We start from the raw sequence: 20,633 nt of genomic DNA, 5'->3' as shown, positions 1-20,633 counted from the left end.
TGGCAGCTGCTGCACACTGTTGGCTCATATTTAAGTGGTTGTCCACTAGAAATCCAAGATTACTAGTTAAAAGATTACAAGATCACAGTTACTACTGAGCAAGGTACCACCTATACTGTACCAGTGCATTTCGTTGTTCTTGCCTAAATGTAGAAACTTACTCTTTTCACCATTGAATTTCATTTTATTAGATAGTGCCCAATGTTCAAGTTTGTCAAGATCCTTCTGTATCTTAAACCTATCTTCTGGAGTGTTGGCTATTCCTGCCAGCTTGGTGTCATCTGCAAATTTGATGAGTTCTCCATTTATTCCCTCATCTAAATCATTGATGAAGATGTTGAAGAGTACTGGCCCTAAAACAGAGCCTTGGGGTACTCCATTGCATACTTCCCTCCATGTAGATGCAGTTCCATTGAGGACTACACATTGAGTGTGGTTGGTCAGCCAGTTACGAATCCATCTGGTGGTGATGCTGTCTAGCCCACATTCTTGTACTTTATTTAGTAGTAGGTTATGGTCTACCTTATCAAATGCCTTACTGAAGTCCAAGTAAACTATATCGATGGCATTCCTCTGGTCCACTAATTTTGTCACTTTGTCAAAGAATGCAATAAGATTAGTCTGGCATGATCTGTTTTTGACAAACCCATGTTGGCTTTTGGCTATTACTTTGTTTATGTCTAAGTGTTTGCTAATTCATTGCTTGATTATCTTTTCCAGAATCTTTCCTGGTATTGAGGTCAGGCTGATAGGTCTGTAGTTTCCTGGATCTACTTTTTCCCCTTTTTGAAGATGGGAACCACATCAGCTCTTTTCCAGTCCTCTGGCAGTTCCCCGGTGCTCCAGGATCTCTGAAAGATATAGTTCAGTGGTTCTGAGATCTCGTCTGCCAGTTCCTTCAGAACCCTGGGGTGTAATGCATCCGGTCCTGGTGATTTGAACTCGCCTAGGGTAGACAGGTGCTCACTTATCATTTTCTTCCCAATTTCAACTTGTGTACTGATCTGATTTTTGTGGTGCTGTTTTTGATAGGTTGGACTGTTTTATCTCTTTGTGTAAAGATGCAAAAAAATGAGTTAAATAGTTCTGCTTTCTCCCTGTTGCTTGTCACCTTTTTGCCACTTTCTCCCAGCAATGGACCAATTGTTTCCTAAAAATTTTTCTTGTTTTTAACATGTTGGAAGAAGCTTTTTTTGTTATTTTTGTACTTTTGTGGCAAGTCCTTCTTCATTGTGAGCCTTAGCTTTCCTCACTTCATCTTTACAGGCTCGGGTTATTTGCTGATATTCTGCCTTAGTTATGTGCCCCTTTCCATTTTTTATACTTAACTTTTTTGTCTTTCAATTTGTCAGAGAGTTCTTTATGCAGCCCTGCTGGTTTCTTTTGGGAGCTGTTATTTTTCTTCTTCATTGGTATTGTGCTAGACTGAACTTTTGTAACCTCATTTTTCAAAATTTCCCAAGCTTCTTGAGTTGTTTTCCCCTTGAGGATTCTCATCCATGGAATTCTTCCTAAGCTCTCCCTAAGTTTATTGAAATTAGTTCTCTTAAAGTCCAAGACTTTAGTTTGACTTTGTTCTACTACTTGTGTTTGCATAATGTTGAATTCCAATATTGCATGGTCACTTGCCCCCAGGGTTCCTGTGGCTTCAACGCCTTCAATCATTTCCTCTCTGTTAGTGAGAATTAAGTCCAATATGGCTGATCCCCTTGTTCCCCTCTCTACTTTTTGGGAAACAATGTTGTCCGCTGGGTTTGTTAGAAACCTGTTGGATCTTCCACTTGGTGCAGTTTGTTTCCCAGTTGATGTCAGGGCAGTTAAAATCCCCCATTACTATTGTGGTGTGCTTCCTACATACCTTATTTAGCTGACTAGCAAAAAGTTCATCTACTTCCTCTGCTTGGTTGGGTGGCCTGTAGTATAGACCTATGGCAATGTCATTCCCTCCCCCACATTTAATATTGACCCAAATGCATTAAAGATAGTTCTCATCATTATTGTGCTCTATTTCTGTCGAGATGTAGTTATTTCTTATATATAGTACAACTCCACCTCCTCTTTTATTTGGTCTATTTCTTTTAAATAATTTAACTCCTTCTAGCTGTATGTTCCATTTGTGGGTTTCATCCCATCAAGTTTCTGTAATGGCAACAATATCATATCTGCCCTCATTTACTTGAATTTCTAATTCACCCTGTTTATTCCTCATACTCTGTGCATTGGTGTATAGACATTTGAGTCCATTTTGATTAACCCTGTGTTTACTATCTACATAACCTGTATTATGCCTGACTGCACAAGAAAAGATCTTGTGTAAGAGTATGGAGGAAGTGTTTGTGTTGGTTTGATGAATGCAAATCTAATATTACACTTTATTGATTTTTCTTATGGATTTCCCTGAGGAATTCAGACATTGAAGAAAAAAGGAGGTAATATCAAATATCCATATGCTAATGTCTTAGGCAATCTGACCCAGTCTAATAGTTGAACTCATACAAACTGATTGTTTTTTTAAGTCTATTATAAAAAAAACTTTCATATTAAATTATTTTACTACTTTATTTTTTATGAACTCAAGCAAATTAACACAGCATATATTATGATATCTAAGATATTTACCATAATTTGGGCATCAATAGTCTGTTCATGCATTGTATGCAAAGCCTTTGCCAGATCTTCATCACCTTCCTGTAAACTAAAATCTTCATCTGCTGGAATCTAAGTCAAATTATAAATAGATCTAAAATTAATAGGCTACTGAGACGAGGGGAAATGTTTCAGTATTAAGCATCACAAACTCTTTTAGACAGAGCTAAAACAGGGCTCACATAGAGAAGGTACCATTCTGTGCATGTTAGAATTCAGCTAGAGGCTCTATCATGTCGCTCAAATAAGATATAAATATCTGATCTAGGAAAGATTCTTTGTCTGGAATCCAGGAAAGCAATTTCTAAACAGGGAAGATTGCATTTACGGTTTAGTTATGTAGAAGAGAAGATGTTTGCGTTTGGCAACCTGTGCAGCCTATTTTTGTCACTGAAAAAACAATGAGTAGCCAAAACTTGCCAGAAAAGTAAATCCAGTGAAACGTCAGACCTCTAAAACAGATTTCAAAAATTATACCAACCCTGGAACTGCATTGTTAATAAGAGAGAAGTTTGTTTTAAGTTTTAAAAATACTGTAAATAGCAAAGAAGGGAAAGAGAGTCATCTTGAAGGGGAGATGGGTAGCCTAAATTTTTAATAAATAAAAAAATAAATAAGTGATGCCACCAAACACTCAAAAAGTATTTCTACTCTTGTAAATATTGTTTTTCTTTCTCATAAAATCATTAAGTTTGTTTTAGTATTTTAGTATTTTTGGTATTAAAAAAATTAACCATCTTTGCTATTGGCATTTTTTTGCAGCAAGATATAATTTAAATCATGATTCAAAAAAAACTTTAAATGTATTGCTAGTATCACCTGCCTGTTACCTATAACATGTGAAGTTTATATATTTTTATTTATTTAATGAGTTTTGGAGTCTGCTGTTTGTGAATGCTTTTACTGATGTTGAGGATTTAAGCTGCTTGTTAAAGCCATTGTTGCTTTTCTTTTTGGATAGGTTCTTTCTGACGGATTTTAGGCTGCATATTGTTTTTAAAAGAAAAAAACCTAACCAAGCTGTCTGCAGCTTGCATGGCAAGCAATAATGACTATGCCATACCTTCCCACTATTTATGGCCTAAGGATGAAAATAAGAGAGCAGGAATCCCCAATGTTTTCAGTTCCTAATGTTCCCAATCACAAGCCATTTAAAACAAAACTCGTTGAATTTGAACATGAAAAACATGAAAAGCACTATTCCATATAGGAAAAAAGGACCTCTTGAGTTTTCTAGTTTTGTATGAAACATAGCCAATTTAGAATATTCTAATTAAGCATTGTGAAGGGAGCCTTTCTGATTCAAAACTCAAAACAAATGAATTGACTTGTCAACCTTGACTTTTCTAAAAAATCATGATCAACATAATTTTGAGAAAGTTTGAGTTCTTTTAGAATCTTTTAAAACTAATTATCATACAGGTTGAAATTGGATTTTCCATGCTATATCAGAAACTAAATTCATAGTAGCTACCCAGAAATGGTTTATATATTAATAGCTCTGCAAGCTTGATATTCTCAGCATTTGAATTTTGCAGTTGAAAAATATGATTCAAACATGCTAAAGTAAAATACCAGAACGAATTATATTTTTCTGGCTTACTTATCATTATTTTCTTCATTGAGTACATTTTTACTGATTTTTAACAGATTGAGAATTTCTTCCTACTAGTTTTCCCATGAATTTGATAAAATTAGATTTACCCTTGAACATGTCTTTCTTGTCATATAATTTAATTTTTATTATTGGCATATGAATAATAGCTTTCTGTTGAGCAAACACTGAAAATCTTATTTATTCCAACTTTGAAAGTCTTTAATTTGTAGACACTGAAACCAAGGCGATTGCTTGACTTTAATTATGAAGGCCTAATTGCTGTGGAGGGAAATGGAATTCTGTAAAAAGAAATAATCCTGTCCATTTTATATTGGTCCTGGGTTATGAAATATGATGCATCTAATCGAAATTCTCATCCTAATTACTATTCTAACAGGAAGACCTCATGGTTCATGCTTTTTCTAATTTTATTCCAGAATTTGTTTTTCCATTAGTAAAATGGTCTATTTTCCTTTCCATTCATATTAAACTGCTCCAGTTTCAGAGTTGAATAATTCTAATTTAGATAGTGATACTAAAATTTCATTCATGTGGTTTGGTAACAGGATTCAAGGTGGTGAATTGACAAATTTTCCAGCTTGCATTTAGCATCCTTGAATTCTCATTAGCTTCACATATAAGCAAATTAATAATCTTTTGGAACAAATTAAAATTTCTCAATAATTTACTATTATATGTTATTAAAAAATAAAACAAAGGTATTGGTAATAATGACATTTTAATAGCAGTTACACCGGCTGATGTTTTTCCATTTGTTGTCCTCATGTTTATAAGGTTGAAAATTACTAAATTGTTAATACTAATAATACTAATTTTATATAGAGAGGGAGGCCTATTTACTATTATTTTATCAAAATCAGATAGCAAGATCAGAGAATGGATTGGAACATAAAGTGCTACTTCAGGTTCTTACCTCTTCATATTGATAGTCATCTTCAGAACTTTCAGTTATTGTAACCTCTGCATGTTTAGTTAAGTCTACAATATGAAATTGTATTAGTTACAACATGATTTAATACCTGATTTGTGTATTGAGTGCTATTTTAGGGCAATGTATTCATTTTGTATAAATATTTGACTACTAATGCTAAAAATAATTTAGCCGCTCATTCTGTTGAGATGGGTGGCAAAGAAATTTAATAATTAAATAAAATAAAATTAATCCTAACAGTAATTTAACTTTGTTTTTTCAAACATTTTAAATCTTTGCCAGAAATACTGAATTAGATTCTATTCTCATCTCCACTATGCTTTATTCTCTCATGGTTTATCTGTAATTATTCAACAGCAACATGCTCCTGCAATTATTTTTCATGATCTTAAAAAACTACACTTTTAAAATTAATGAAATAGTTCCATTGTTATTTTTAGTATTTAAGATTTTCTTCAAAATTCCTTCCTTCCTCCCTTGCCCCATCGTCCTTCCTTCCTTTCCTGCCTCCTTCTCTCTCTTCCTTCCTTCCCTTCCAGTCACTTTCTCCCTCTCCCTTCCTCCCTTTCTCAATTTATCCCCCTTCCTCTCTCCTTAAAATTCCTGCAGACTTCATTTGTGAGAAGCTTGTAAAGAGAAAGCAATGGGGAAGCCAGCAGGAAATTGCAAATCCAAAGACAATAGGCAAATAAGTTGTTGCTGCTGGGTGGAGGAAAGAATAAGGATGCAGGGGGATGCAGGTTACAATATATGTGGAGGTGCACAAGAGGTTCCACATGAGTTGAAAAAAGTTTGTGGATCTGTGCCAGATTTCAAGTAAGTCAGGGAGGGTTGTGGAGGCAAGGGCAGTATAGATCAGGAAGGTTTCCTGAGGTGTGCAAGAGGTGATGTGTAATGAGTCAGTTTGAATCAAGAAGAGTGCCTGAGACTGACACGAATCAAGAAAAATTTACAAGGTTACACTGGTCACATGTCAGACCTGTAGCAATCCAATCCCTTAGGAAAGAAAAGCAGTCGGCTCCATTCATTAAAGCAAAGAGTTCTTTTACTAAGAGTGTTTGCTGTAGTAGTTAAGCCAGCTCTGAAATTACCACACTTGCTGCATACAAAAATAAGGGATAGTTTGCCTCCCGCACACCCGTCCCCCAGTGCCCAGTCCGTTTCCAGCCAACAAAAGCTTGCCAATATGTTTTGAGAACTCTGAAATATTGGGGAACAATCTGCATATTTCTCAGGCTGCCTGGCCATGGGATGCTGGTATAAACAGGATCCAGCTACTCTGGTTCTTATCACTTGTCATTCCCCCCTTCCAATTTCCTATCACGTACACACAAAGCTTTATTGCAGATTCATCCTTCCCCCTTTCATTCTCTCCTGTCCCTTTTGATGGCAGGATGCCTGTGAGCCCCACCCCCAAGCTGAGCCAGGCAGAGCTAACATTCTACACCCCCACACACACCTTAGTCCTGCAAAAGAAAAAAGAGAGGGGAGAAAGAAATAAACACAATATCTCGATTAGCAAACAGTTCACTGCGGCTTATCTGGGTATCAATCATGGAATTTTTAAGCAGTTTCAGGGCTTTAATATGTTGGCAGTCGACCATCCAATTTCTGAGGGAGGAAAGTCTTTCCAGGCTACCAAATACTGAATTTTTCTCCAATGTATGTGAGAGTCCCAAATATCTTTGACTTCAAAGTTCTGCTCTCCATTGATCACAATGGGGTCAGAAGGTGGTTGCGATTTGGGTCATAGGGAAGATGTGATTTCTGGTTTCAATGGACTACAATGAAATACCAGGTATACACGTCTGAGCATTTTGGCTGCTCAAATTCTACAGTTCCTGGGTTAATCATTCTCTTGAATGGGAAAGGTCCAATGTATTTCGGCCGCAATTTTTTTGACGGTTGTCTAGATTGTAGGAATTTGGTAGAAAGATAGACCTTGTCTCCAACCTTAAAATCCTTTAGCTTGGTGCTCTTTTTATCAGCCTGGTTTATGTATGCTTCCCTAGCTTTATCCAAATCTTTTCTTATATGGGAGATATGGTAGTCCAGACAGTTGATTTTACTCTGGTGGAATTTGCATTTGGACAGCTTGGCATATAGTTTGGTCACTCAAAGCTTCTTGAGTACAGCTCTGACTAGTTTTACATGTTCTGCCATTGTCTCAGTACATATTAAAATGTCATCCAAAATGTCATCCTTGTGCAGGTATTCATGCAGCACTTTTTATTAGCAGTATAAACACGCAGGGGCTCCTTGCAGTCCAAAAGGGAGAACCTGAAACTGGAAGCATCCTAAGGGCAATTGAAAGCAGTTTTCTACTCATCCCTTGCTTTGATCCTCCCTCAATAGTATGCATCCTGCAAATCCATCTTGGTGAAGACCTTTCCTTTGGCCAAATGGAGCAGCATGTCTTTCATAAGAGAGAATGGTAAACGTTTTCACACACATGGAATGAAACCCATGAAAGTCAACACGTAGACAAAGGGTCCAATCCTTCTTCTCCCTAAACAGTATAGGGGCAGCCACCATCACTCTGGCAGGTTGGATGAATCTATGCTTCAGGTTTCAGTGGGGTGGGAGTGCATTGGACCCCTTTTCACTGAAGATGTCCCATAAGTCCCAAGACCTCCCTTGGTGGCTACTCCAACCTCCCTTTTCAGTTTCACCAGTTGATGCTTTGGGATAGGTTTTTGAAATAGGCTTTCCCCCTCCTTCACAGTTGGCAAGCTGGATTTACTAGGCTCCCTTTTCACCCCTAGGACAGAACCACCAGTTCTATGGGGATGGTCGTTAGGTTGACCAGGTGACTTACCAAAGAATCATCATTGTAGTCTGAGTAACTTTCCACCCACTTTCCACGCACTGCCCACTATGTTGGAGTTCTCCCACCTTCTTTGGGGGATAGGGTGAACTCTACAATATCTATGCCTTTCAGTGAAGTTTCACGGGCTCACTGTTGTGGTTTTTGAGCAGGATCATGAGTTGCCTTCTAGGCTGGGCATGCAACTCGGTGATCTATAGCTCGGTGCCCCTCCTTTCCATACCTGAAGCAGCTAGTGGATTGTTGCCATTGGCACTGCTTGTATGGTGCCAGTTTTGGGGCCCTTTTCTTTTCAGGGGGGATCTTTGCCATCCAAGGCTTAGCTGGTGTTTTGATCAAGCCAGGTTAATTTCCACTTCCTCTGCTAGGACAGACCAGTCATGGGGGGGGGGGGTTTCCTTCTGGAAATGCAGATGTTGTAGACCTCGTCCCTTAGCCTATCTCAGGATCATCTGATTAAGATATCTTCTGACCAGTCAGTAGGCCAGGTCAGAAAATTCCTGGGTGTACTCATCCACCCCCTACATCCTTCACTGATGGTCTTTATGCTATCTCTGGCTTTGCAATCGGCTAGAAGGTCTTCAAAGCACTTCTGAAGTGTAGCCATGAAAAGGTCAAAGTTTCTCAGCTCCAGGGCATCATCATTGTAGAGGTGACCATCCATTCAGCTATTGGCCCCTTTAACACCATGGTCACACACTCTACCTTAGCCCCTTTGCTGGATATTTCTGGACCATATTCTTTGTCAGAGTTTTGGCAGCAGGACTATTATTATGAGATAAACCCAGGAACAAAACACAGCACACAGAGCCTTTAGACAATTAATAGTGGTTTATATACAAATATATACAGACATGCACATGGAGATAAATCCCTTACCACTCAGCTATGGACACAAGGAGAGAAATAAGACACACGATGAGAGAGAGAAATGCCCTCTAATGGCCACCTATATATAGACACCTCACCGAAGTCTTAAACGGGCGATACATGTATTGCTGAATCATCCTCATTGCATCAGCTTACAGATTACAACCATACATCAGCTGGCAGCTGTTAAATCCTCATTACCTGACATTCTTGCATGTATATCCAAACTTGTGCCAGGAATAACCTCAATTGCTTGGGGTTTCTGTTGAACTTTACTTCCAGGGCTGGTGACTTGCATCTTCTCCACCTTGCTGGTGCTACTTCTGCAGCTGATGCAGGCTGGGCTGCTGGGCTAGGCACTGGGACAGTTGTGGTTGTCGAGGGGCTCACTGCTGCTGCCTCTGCGGTGGCAGAAGTAGTTGCCCCCTTGCTTGCAATGGCTGGAGTTGGCTGGTCAGCAGGATGTCACTTCTCAGCAGGCTAGGGCTTCTCAAGCTTTGAGACTACCAAAAGCCCCCTTTGTGAACTTTATGACTTGCTCCAGCATCCAGTCCTCTCACTCTGGCTCCCCCATACTCAATTCTTCATCTAGTTCCTCCAGCTCCACTCAGGTCTGCCATTGGTAGCTGTCATGGCCCCCATGGATGAATGTCACTCCCATGAATTTATCTTGCCATTTTTCCTTTTTGTTGTGGGCAGCGGCAGCCTGTAGAGCTGGCAGCGGTGTTGGACAGTGAGGAGGTTGGGGAGGAACATGGGCCAGTCTTGGAGTCTGGGGAAGGCTCAGACGAGGGCTCTACATCAGAGGCAGAGAGAGGGCCAAGGCCATCTGGTAGTGATGAGCTGCCTCCGGAGTCTGACATCAGTGAGGCAGAAGAACTGTGTGAGCCTGTTCTCAGTGTGCGAATACGCAGAGCTGCCAGAAGGCAAGAACAGTTAAGACAAAAGGGGTGACTCAGGAGCAAGAATTGGAGATGATTAGCCCCTCACATAAGACATAAAAGAGGAGCAAACAGACCTGAGCCTTTGCAGAAAGCAATTTTGTTTATTCTGGTCGGTTTAAACTCTGAAGCTCCATTTGACTCTGTGCTCCATTTGGCCTTGCAAAACTAATTGGCAATTAGGTCTCTGGCAGCGTTTCAAGGGAGATAAAGGTGGGTGCTTATCAGCATTACCCTGAAAGACTGTTTGTGAATCATTACGGGATGTGAATGAACATAATTCACTGCCATTTAAATAAAAAGAGGTTTTTGGGACTAAGCATGTGATTTTTTACCATCTCAGGAAGCCTGCGCATGCATGCCCACACCCTTACTGCAATGCACGTGACAGCCCCCTGCACACCCCAGTGTATGTGTGTGACACCCCATGCTTCCACTGCCCCCCACACATGCACGAGTCTCCCGCATGCACGAGACCCAAAAACCAGCTGGCCGGCAGAGGAACGTGCATGTGCGTGTGGCAGTGGGAGCATGGAGCATCACACACATGCGTGGTGGAGCTGAGCTGGGCCGACGGCTCGCATGCCTGCAGAGAGTATTCTGCATGCCACAAGTGGCACATGTGCCATAGGTTCGCCATCACGGCCCTAGCCCATCCCCTCATGATCGGTCCATTTCCAGCAAACCAGAGCTGGAAACACCAAGATGTTTTGAGAACTGAAATGTTTGGGGATAATCCACAGTGTGCCTGACTGTGGGATGCTGGTATAAACAGGACCTGGCTGATCTGTCCTTATCACCTGTCATTATCCCCTCGTTTTCCTATCACACAAAGCTTTATTGCCCTTTCATGCTTCCTCCTTTTATCCTTTCCCTTCTTCCCCTTTTATTCTCCCATTTCGTTTGATGGCATGATGCCTATGAGGCCTCCCAAGCTGAACCAGGAGGAGCTGACAGTATGAGAGGTGCTGTGCAAGTCATAGACAGTGTGAAAGGGGTAGCATAGGTTGAGAAAAGTGTGTGTGAGTTCCCAAGAGGTTCTGCATGGGTCAGGAAAGAAATACCAGAGGAGTGCATGTTGAGTATGATCATGAGGGTATACAAGAGGTATTATGTGAGTCGGGGATGGTGTAGATGGTGTAGCACAGACTGAGAAGGGTGCATAAGGGCATGCAAGAGATGCCACATGGGGGACATTATGCATCATTGGAGTGCACAGGACAGTGGCATGTGCCAGGGTTCTTCCTTCCCTAATTTCCTTCCTTTCTCCCATTCCCTTCCCTTTCCAGCAGGCAGGTGTCTGCTGTTGGCTGGGGGAGAGAGCAGGTGAGTCTGGCTGGGAAACTTTCGCAGAACATTGAAAATCATGTGACTGAAGGAGCAGTCCAGCAACACAGCAGCAGCCACTAGGACTGAAGCACCACAATTTTTTCAAATTTCATTTGGGAGCCATGGGTCCCAGATTTTGGACACATTCTGTAACTTAGGCCATTTGAGGTATCTGGGTTCAAAAACTGTTGCCATGTGGTAGACCATTTCTCCCAGTTAAAGATGATGACAAGAGTTTTAGTAGTATATGTATACTATTTTAGTAGTATACATATTCATAACTCCCACTATTCCTTTCCCTGAATAATAGACACTTGATATATTTCTTTTTATTTCCAAATAGTTTTCAGAGTGCTGAGAACAGAATAAATGCAAAAAAAATGTATCCAGATCAGAAAATGATACCTGAACCTACAAAGGTAACAAAGACAACCACTATGACAAAATTAATTAGTTATTTTGCACTAGCTACAGACATGGATAGCAACTGCACAAATAGTACTAATGAGATTCTACACAACTTATTAATATCAAAGATATGGTTTGCTCAAAATCTGAACAGAACTGAATTAGGCTAATTAGGGTTCAATTCAAATATCTTAATTAAATATTATCTTTTAAAGGAGATCAAGCCCAAATGTAAATATATCTAAAACACTAGTATTAGTTTATGGATATCCTGAGATGAAAGAATACATTACGTTTTTATCCAAAGATTTCACACAGGAAAATGCCATGGTAAGAAGGATCGAAGAGAAAATAGAAATAGGTAGTGTTCTGGCAGAAAGATTTGGAAGTAATACACTGCAGAATTTCAGAAACCTCACTGATATTCGCTAGCTTTCATTCTGACACACTATAAGCATTTGTTAAAAACAGTAATACAGTTTTATCCCAAAAATCAATGTGACTGTTACTAGAGCATCATTGAACATATCTATATTTTGCAATAGAGCTTACATGGGAAAAGTATAGGTAATGGTTTCCCATACTGTAAACCCAATCTCTTATTTTCTCAGCCTCTTTGAATCATTCATTCAAAACAGTGCTTTTTACTAAGAGCCAAGAAGGTGGAGACTAGTTTAGCAGCCTTAGACATAGCCTGATAACAGTAACAAAAATACTGATCAGCTACAGCCTACTTTGATCAGAATATCATAATTGTGCTCAAGGTCCCACATATGTTCACATTAAGCAAGCTGGGATCTCTAAACTAGAGGCTACCCTGCAAGCCAACATACTGTTAGTTGCAATTCACCAATTCAAAGTACACTGAAATATACTGACACATATTTATATAGACTTAAAATTACATTCTATTGATTTATTTATTATTTTATTTACAATATCATAAAAAGGTGGTTATTCAATGTAAAAAAGCTATTGAGATTTCGAGTGCAGAGAAAAGCAACAAAGATGATTAAAGGGCTGGAGGCTAAAACATATGAAGAACGGTTGCAGGAATTGGGTTTGGATAGTCTTGTGAAAAGAAGGACTAGGGGTGGCATGATAGCACTGTTCCAATATTTGAGGGGCTGCCACAAAGAAGATGGGGTCAACCTATTCTCCAAAGCATCTTAAGACAAAACAAGAAGCAATTAATAGAAACTAATCAAAGAGAGAACCAACCTAGAACTAAGGACAGAGTTCCTGACAGTGTGAACAGTTAACCAGTGGAGCAGCTTGCTCCAGAAGTTGTGAGTGCTCAGTCACTGGAAGTTTTTAAGAAGAGACTGGAGAGCCACTTGTCTGGAATGGTATAGGACAGTGATGGCTAACCTTTTTTGGCTCCCACGCCAAAAGCGATGGGTTGTGAGCGGACATGCCACACCTATAATGCTGTGCGCGTGACCCCAGCCCGCATGGGTGCACAACCCCCCTCGTGCATGCACGTGCGACCTGCCATGCGCATGCACACACAGCTCCCCCCACATGCAGGCACGCGCAAACAGCGTGACCCCCCCTGCTTTTGGCACACTTTTTTCACCCTCCCCAGGCTCCAGAGGCATTCTAGGAGCCTGAGGAGGGCAAAAACAGCCTCCCCACCCCCCACCCGGAGGCCCTCCAGAGGCTTCAGGAGCTTTCCTGAGGCCTCCGGAGGGCAAAAAAATGGCTCTACGGGGAACCCAGTAGTTTGGGAACTGTCTGTTCCTGAAGTTCCGGTTTGTCCATAGGGGCGGATTTTCGCTCACAGAGGCTTCAAAGAAGACTCCAGAGGGCAAAAAACGGCCTCAAAAGAAGGCCAAAGTCAGCTGGCCAGCACACACATGCACGCTGGAGCTCATAGGGCAACACCTTGTGTGCCCTAACAAACACTCCGCGTGTGCCATAGGTTCACCATCACGGGTATAGGATCTCCTGCTTGGGGGGGGGGGGTTGGACTAGAAGACCTCCAGCATCCCCCCAACTCTATTATTCTGTTTTGTTATTCTTTCTATGATCATGTATATCCACCCCATAAAGTCTGAAGAAAGTCCAGAATGGTATAGGTTATCCTGCCATGGATAGGGGATTGGACTAGGAGACTATCAAGGTGTTTGAGGAGTCAGCTGATTTACCATCTACCTATTTGCCATTCAGCCTCTCTATAAACTGCTGGAGGTAGGAAAAATATTCCTTGGAGATGCATTATGAGTGTGCTCCTGGTCAACTGTGACAATATGTAGATATTTTCACATACCACTTGCACAACATGTTACAGAAAATATGTGCATGGTTTGATCCTGTAATATTAAGAGGATATTTATTTATTTATTTATTTTATTAAATTTATAGACCGCCCCCTCTCCCCGAAGGGACTCAGGGCGGTGTACAGACACCACATTAAAACCTAATATAAAATAGATACACTTAAAAACCAATTAAACTATAAGGCTGTACAAAGTAATAAAAGTTAAAAATTAGCTTAAAACAACCCCAAAAATTTAAAAGTACAGAATTGAGGGGCTAGATCGGGATTAGGCCGATATGATGAAACATCACCATCTCTTTGTCACAACCAAAAGACTGGTAAACTGGATAAATATTGGCTTATCTGAACTGATGTAAAGTTCATTAAGGTAGCCTACCCACTCCTTAAAGAATGAATGTTCTGGGCAATTTTCTAAGAAACAGACTTTGCAATTTGAATAACAAACTAATGCAGAAAAAGTAAAGCATGCATTCTTCTGCCTTATCATACATGTCAGCTTTACCCAAAGGAAATGCCTGAAACTTCAGTGGAACTCTTTTATTCCTCCCATTACTTCGCCAAAGCACCTGGAGGAAAAAAGTAAACCTGCATCATAGTATGCTGCACAATGTAAAATGCCTTTAACAGTTGTCATAGAAACAACTGCACAGTCTCAGCTTTTGTATAAAAAAGCAACGTGGAAAATGTGCGGGAAAATGGAGGATTTTTTTAAAAAATCCTAACTAGTGTATTCTGTCTATTCACTTTCAACAGGGTATACAGGAAAAGGATATAGTTTTACAGATTTGGTTGAAGTTGGTAAGTTTTTAAAAAAGAATCCTGGTTTGCCAGATTTATACAGCTCTGTAACTATATGAACTACCTTGGATGTTCATTCCAAAAAGAAACTCATTTGTCATAGAAAGAAAATTAAACTAAAACTAAAGAAAACTAATTATAAGTTTTCACATGAAATAGAAATACAGAGACAGGAGAAATCTGCTATTGCAATATGGATATCACTTATAGACCTACACAAATTATAAATTCACCAATTAATGGAAATGTGGATTGAAGAGTAATTTTTAAAAATGTGCCAGATTCATGTATTAAGGCCAAAGTATTTATATTGTTACATTTTAAAATCTGTTCATTTAATGCAATCAAGATCATACTTTCCTTTTGTTTAAATAATCTTTAATATGTAAGATATTTGGATATTACCCTTCTTTTACCACTTTAGAGAAGTATATTGTCTCAAGATACAAAAAGCATAATCTAATTAGGTTTCTACTCAGAATCTCACTGTGCTCAGTGGGACACACATACACTCCCAATAAGCTGGCGTATAAATGTAATAACGGCCCAAGGCTTTATCCTTCCAACTAGAAATCACGTCTCGAGTTTTGTTAGATTTTTCAGGGCAAAGAGCGCGATTTAGGGACCCAAGTCTTCTCCAAACCTACTGAGACACCTCACCATCCCCGACCCCTCCATGGCGGTCGTAGGAAAAAGCCAAGGATACGCTGTAAGCAGAAGGTGCCTTCCGTGGTCGTCGCTTCCTCCATGTTGTCTCCGACAGCAACTCCGCCCCGACGCGTTCTTGCGTTGCCCCTAGAAACCGCCCGGCCATCCTTTGCGGGGATTCCCGCTGCCAGGCTAGCAAGACTGGCGCGAACTTCCGTTAACGGGATGATTGACGGGGTACTAAGGTCGGCGCCGCTCTATCCTCGCTACTTCTGTGGTCAGTGCCCGACGGGAGACTTTTCATTGGGCTGCAGTTTTATAGCGAAACGTGAGTTTGATCGGTTTGATACGGTCACCTCGCCATCCGTTATTAGGGAGGCTCTCGACCACTTCTCTGTTTCTCCTCTGAAGTCCCCACCCATCAAAAAACAAATAGGTTTTTAATGCTCGTCCAAATACAATACGTAAGTGTTCCCCCTCGATCCATTAGGGGTTTTTTTTGCCGTAGTGGGAGAAATGTTTAGCAGCTTGTTCAGCTATGTTCATTTTCCTTCGCAATGAAAGGTTGCGACCCGGATATTGTTACATCATAAGCAATATAAAATAAAAAAATGATTGTTTTTAAAATTAGAAAAGCTTCTTTCTAAAATTAATAAATCTAAATATCCAGATGTTAGAATGCAAACGTTGCTGTTGTGAAAAGTTATCACCCAGCCCTCTCCCAGAAAAATGAAATATCCTAGGAAATATTGAAAAGGCAGAATATTATATTTTCCTGGATGTGAAAAGGGGAGAAACACATTTTAAACACAAAGTAAATTCCTGCAGCTTCCTGCCCATCCCCACTTTGTCAATGGGCCATTAAGAAGGCCAAGCTAGTCCACTTTACATAATAAAGAGTTCTCCCCATCAGCTCAAGGGGGATGGGAATGAAGACATAATATAAGCCTTTGCTCAACTGACCACATGGCATCTGAGAACTCTGAGAATTCAACCAAACCTGGACTCAGCCTAGAGAGTTGCTTCTGCATGGGCCCATGTGAGTCTGACAACCAATCAGAATACATTTCTTACACAGGAACAGGAAACAGAGGTGGGACTGAACAGGTTATAAAAAGCCTAGCAAGCCCCTTCCCTTCTCTTCTCCACCAACATTGAAGCATGTGATCACCTTTTCTGTTCAGGACTCAAGCCATGTGGTCCTGTCCACCATTAAAACCATCTTTCCAGGCAGCCTCCATGTCTCCAGTGTCTTTTTCCCCACTTGGAGCCGAACCCAGAAGGACATTTCTTCCTATACTGTCATTTGGTTATTTTCATATTTTTGCAAGCAGTTCATTCATATATTTTTTTTCATTGTGTTAGCTCCGTAAGTGATGATTTAGTTACATCATATGGAGGATTAAAAAAAAAAACAAGTTCCCTGAATAAAGTAACCAAATCCACTTCCATATGACTGCCAAGAAAACTGCATGAGTGCAGGGCAATTCAAAATACTGCTAATAACTTTTAGAACTGTGAAAAATTTGTTCAGTACATAAAATAATTTGGAGAGCTGTATTGTCTATTTTGCATAATGCCAAAGTAGACTTGATGATGTGTAAAAAACCCTTTTTGTAGTAGCATCCCAGCACTGAATTAATTTCTTTGATGAGCTTTTTTAGTTACAGTATCTACAATTCTTAATAGAATCATAGGGCTGATGACTCTTCTAATCCAACCCCCTTCTCAAGGCAGGAATCATATACTGACCCAATCAAATGGTTGTCCAATCTATTTGAAAACCTCCTCAAATCAACCTCATGTTTAAACAATAGTTGCGAATGACTTCACTTTATACTGTATAAAAATACCCACCGTTTTGTTCCTATTGAGAATAATCAACATTATGCAGGGCACAGAAAAGGAACATGAAGCAATATGCCAAATAAAGTCTCATTTTTCTCTTTTTCATAATCTCATCGACTCCATCCAGCCAAAACTGGAATGGGACAACCTGCTTCATTACACTAAACTAGATGAATATGCCGATTTGAATACATCTAGAACTGACAGGTGTTCTCTTACCTTATTTTTGCATATTTTAATTTGCCTTCTTAAGCTGCTATATACATTTCTGGATAGAAAGAGGTAATCAGCCGTTGTTCCACCTGATTTTTTTCTCAGGACTCTAAGGAAATGAAGTCTCTGTTGGGCCTTTCCAATCACCAGAGATGTGTTGTTTTTCTAGGTGAGATCTTCCTCTTTCAATGTTTTGTACTTACGTTTTTTTCTCTCAGTTGCTCAGAGAGTGTTTAACCATGCTGGTTTTTCTTTTTCTCAGTGGTATTGAACTGGACTGGGTTTTTATAACTGAGTTTCAAAGTTTCCCAAGCTTCTTCAGTTTATTTCATCCATGAAATCCTTCCCAAACTCTCTCTGAGTTTGTTAAAATCAGCTCTTGTAAAGTCTAGAACACTGGTTTGATTATGTTCTATTGCTTGTGTCTGTTTTATATTGAATTCTAATATGATGTGGTCACTCTCCCCTAAAGTTCCTGAAACTTTAATATCCTCTATTACTACTTCTGTATTGGTAAGAATAAGGTCCAGTATAGCTGTTCCTCTAGTTGCCTTCTCTACCTTTTGGGTGATGTAGTTGTCAGCTAGGTGGGTCAGGAATCTGTTTGATCTCCCATTTGTTGTAGAGTTTGCCTGCTAATAATACCAGGCTAGTTAAAGTCCCCCATTACTACTGTGGTGTGTTTCCCACATGTTGGTTAACTGATTAGCAAAAGTTCATCTATTTCTTCTGCTTGGTTGAATTACCTGTAATATATACCTATGGCAATGTCATTCTTTTTTCCTTTTACGTTCACCAGAAACATTTGAGAAGGTTTTCATCTCTTGTTGTCTGCATCTCTGTAGAGAGGAAGTGATCTTTAACATATAATGCAACTCCAAGTCCTCTTTTGTTAGGTCTGTTTCTTTTGAATAGTTTGCTTCCTTCTATCCAAGTTTCTGTAATGGCAACTATATCATATTCGTCCTCTTGTAGTAGTATTTCAAGTTCCCTAAACTTTGAGCACTTAGGGAAGTTTATTCTTCTATTCTTTGCTTTTTTCCTTTTTGTTTTTTATCTGTTCTTTTTCTTCTTCTTTTTTTTAAAAATAAACATTTTTAAATATTATATTTACTATGTTGTATTAATTTTTAAAAATTATATTTTAAAAAAGAAACAGATATACTCCGTGGCCAAAGTGGGCCTGTTCATATTTGCAATTCTGTGAAAACAGACTCATCGAATCTGGTCATATTGTTTTAGCTAGGTAAGTTTAAAAAGTCAATAACATAGTTTGCCTTTCTTATTCTGAGCAGAGATACTGTATAGAAATGTTTAATATACTTCTGTATCTCCCCAAGATCGACAGAAAGATAGCTAGACAAACCTGCATAGATACATAAATGTAATGTAAATTATTTTTTTTAAATATTACACTTGTTTTCTGTTGCTTTTTGTTTCAACTTTGTATTGTTACAATGTGTTTGGGGTGATCTATTTTTTGTTTTGTCTTTCAAAAAGGACAAAAATACTTCCATATGTGAAGTATAAATTAACCAAACATTCTATCATTATTCTTTAATTAGCATGGACTATGAATTATGCATTAGAATTTATTAAGGTGTTTCCAATGTTGGTCTTTGATCTCACTGCAATTTTCTAATTAAAAAATATGAAATATTTTCTACATATTTCTTTTAAGTTTTTAAGCTTCTTATTTTCAGGTGGAATGAAAATGGTGACACCCCCTGTTTAAGAAAGGAAACTATTCTAAAAGATATTTATCTTTCACAGATTTGATAATATTTTTCCGTGGTTACAGTATAGTATGTCATATATTAATCTATTGTAATTAATTAATTTTAATATGTCTTTTGGTCACAAAACACACACATATAAATAAACATAAAATATTTAAAAGATTACTTACAGTATTACTTACAGTATACAATTGACTGAGTTGTAAAAAAATTTGTAAAAGACTTTATGCATATTATCCTAGGAAAAGAATCATGCTCAGTACCCATTGATGTAACAAAGAACAACTACAAGAAAGTGTTTTGCAAATGCTATATTCTAATTATCTAATATTTAAATATTCTGATTTTTAAAATACTGGAATTAGGAAGAGAAGATATTGGCCCTATGCTGCAAAGCAATGCCATTGCGCAATACTAATGCAGTACACTGTTGGAAGTATTTTGGAAGCTGTATAAAAAAAATAGCTCAGCTAACAACAATTTACACTTAACAAAGACATAAATCTATCAAGTTTAGAATAGGGGTGGGCTGACTTGCCACCAAGTGGCATATTTAACAGTACTGTATTTCTGTTATTCAAAATGCTAACACCTTGATGGAAGGCGGGGCTAATGTGACATGGAATCTTTGAGCTCAGGATTGCTGTTGATATCTCTGTTGCTGGATTGTCCTTTTTGGACCTAAACCGTCACGTAGAGACAGTGATAGAGAAGGGCACGTCCTGCTGATCTCAGGGGCATCGCAAAGCCCCTGATTGATCCAGGAGAAGCTCTTTTTTCCGGCTACAAGAGAAGCAGCCATGGAAGCTGCAGAAGGTTGGGACAGACCCCTGAAACGGAAGCAGAGCAGGAGAGAGAGTGTGTCGAAATTCGTGAGATAAATTTTACTATTTAGAGAAGAGAACACCAAAAAAGACTTTGAGTAAAATCAAAATTGAAGATAGAAGAGAGTAAGTGGCAAATTAGCCTGAATTAACTATTGTGTTATCTTTTTTTTCTCTAACTTAGTTTCTTTTTTATGGATGGAATTTTTACATGCCTCTTACTTTTAGATTGAGCTGGTCTCTTTTTTCCTTCTTCTTCTATTTTTCTCCATTATTTGTATTTGTGGATTAAGACTCTCTCAGCTGGATCGTAACTTTTAAGCATTTTTAAATCTCTTCTTAAAACTGGACATTAAAGAGAGAGGTAAAAGCAGAAGAAAAAGAAGTAACACTGCCATTTAGAGGCTGGAGGCTTGGATATATCTGATATCTCAAGGCTATTGGTTTTGTTTACTGAAAGGAACAGAGGGAAAGCACGTTTTGTTTATATTGGTGCTCTTTTGGAATAAAGAGAAAGCTATGACTTGAAAGATTATACTGAACTTGTTTGAAACCTAGCAAAAAGCCTTAGATGTTTTAGTGGCAGTGTTTACAACCTGGAAAAATGACGCAACATGAAGAAGAAAAGGAATTAACATTTCAAGTAATTATGTGAGAAATTCAAAAAGTATTAATAAGCACAGAGAGAATTGAAAAGAGACTATATAAG

At 39.0% G+C, this 20,633-nt stretch overlaps 1 protein-coding gene across 2 annotated transcripts in view; it reads right to left on the bottom strand.

The window, feature by feature from the left end:
- SPAG16 (sperm associated antigen 16) overlaps positions 1 to 15,516 on the bottom strand; it is a 295,715-nt gene extending 280,199 nt beyond the window's left edge. Inside the window, exons 1-3 of one of the 2 annotated variants that reach the window (XM_081934340.1) lie at positions 15,359 to 15,516; positions 5,178 to 5,224; positions 2,620 to 2,718 (exon numbers count right to left, since the gene is read on the bottom strand). In XM_081934340.1, the coding sequence (XP_081790466.1) occupies positions 2,620 to 2,718; positions 5,178 to 5,224; positions 15,359 to 15,401 (189 nt within the window). In that variant the 5' untranslated portion in view covers positions 15,402 to 15,516. Of the gene's footprint in view, positions 1 to 2,619; positions 2,719 to 5,177; positions 5,243 to 15,299 lie in introns of both variants that reach the window. The other variant, XM_081934339.1, reaches the window with a different exon arrangement.
- Positions 15,517 to 20,633: the final 5,117 nt, after the last annotated feature.

The sequence above is a fragment of the Natrix helvetica genome (genome assembly GCF_964273705.1).
Source record: "Natrix helvetica genome assembly, chromosome: 1".
Taxonomy (NCBI): domain Eukaryota; kingdom Metazoa; phylum Chordata; class Lepidosauria; order Squamata; family Natricidae; genus Natrix; species Natrix helvetica.
The sequence above is the reverse complement of the archived record's forward strand: the minus strand, read 5'-3'. Positions and strand labels throughout refer to the sequence as shown.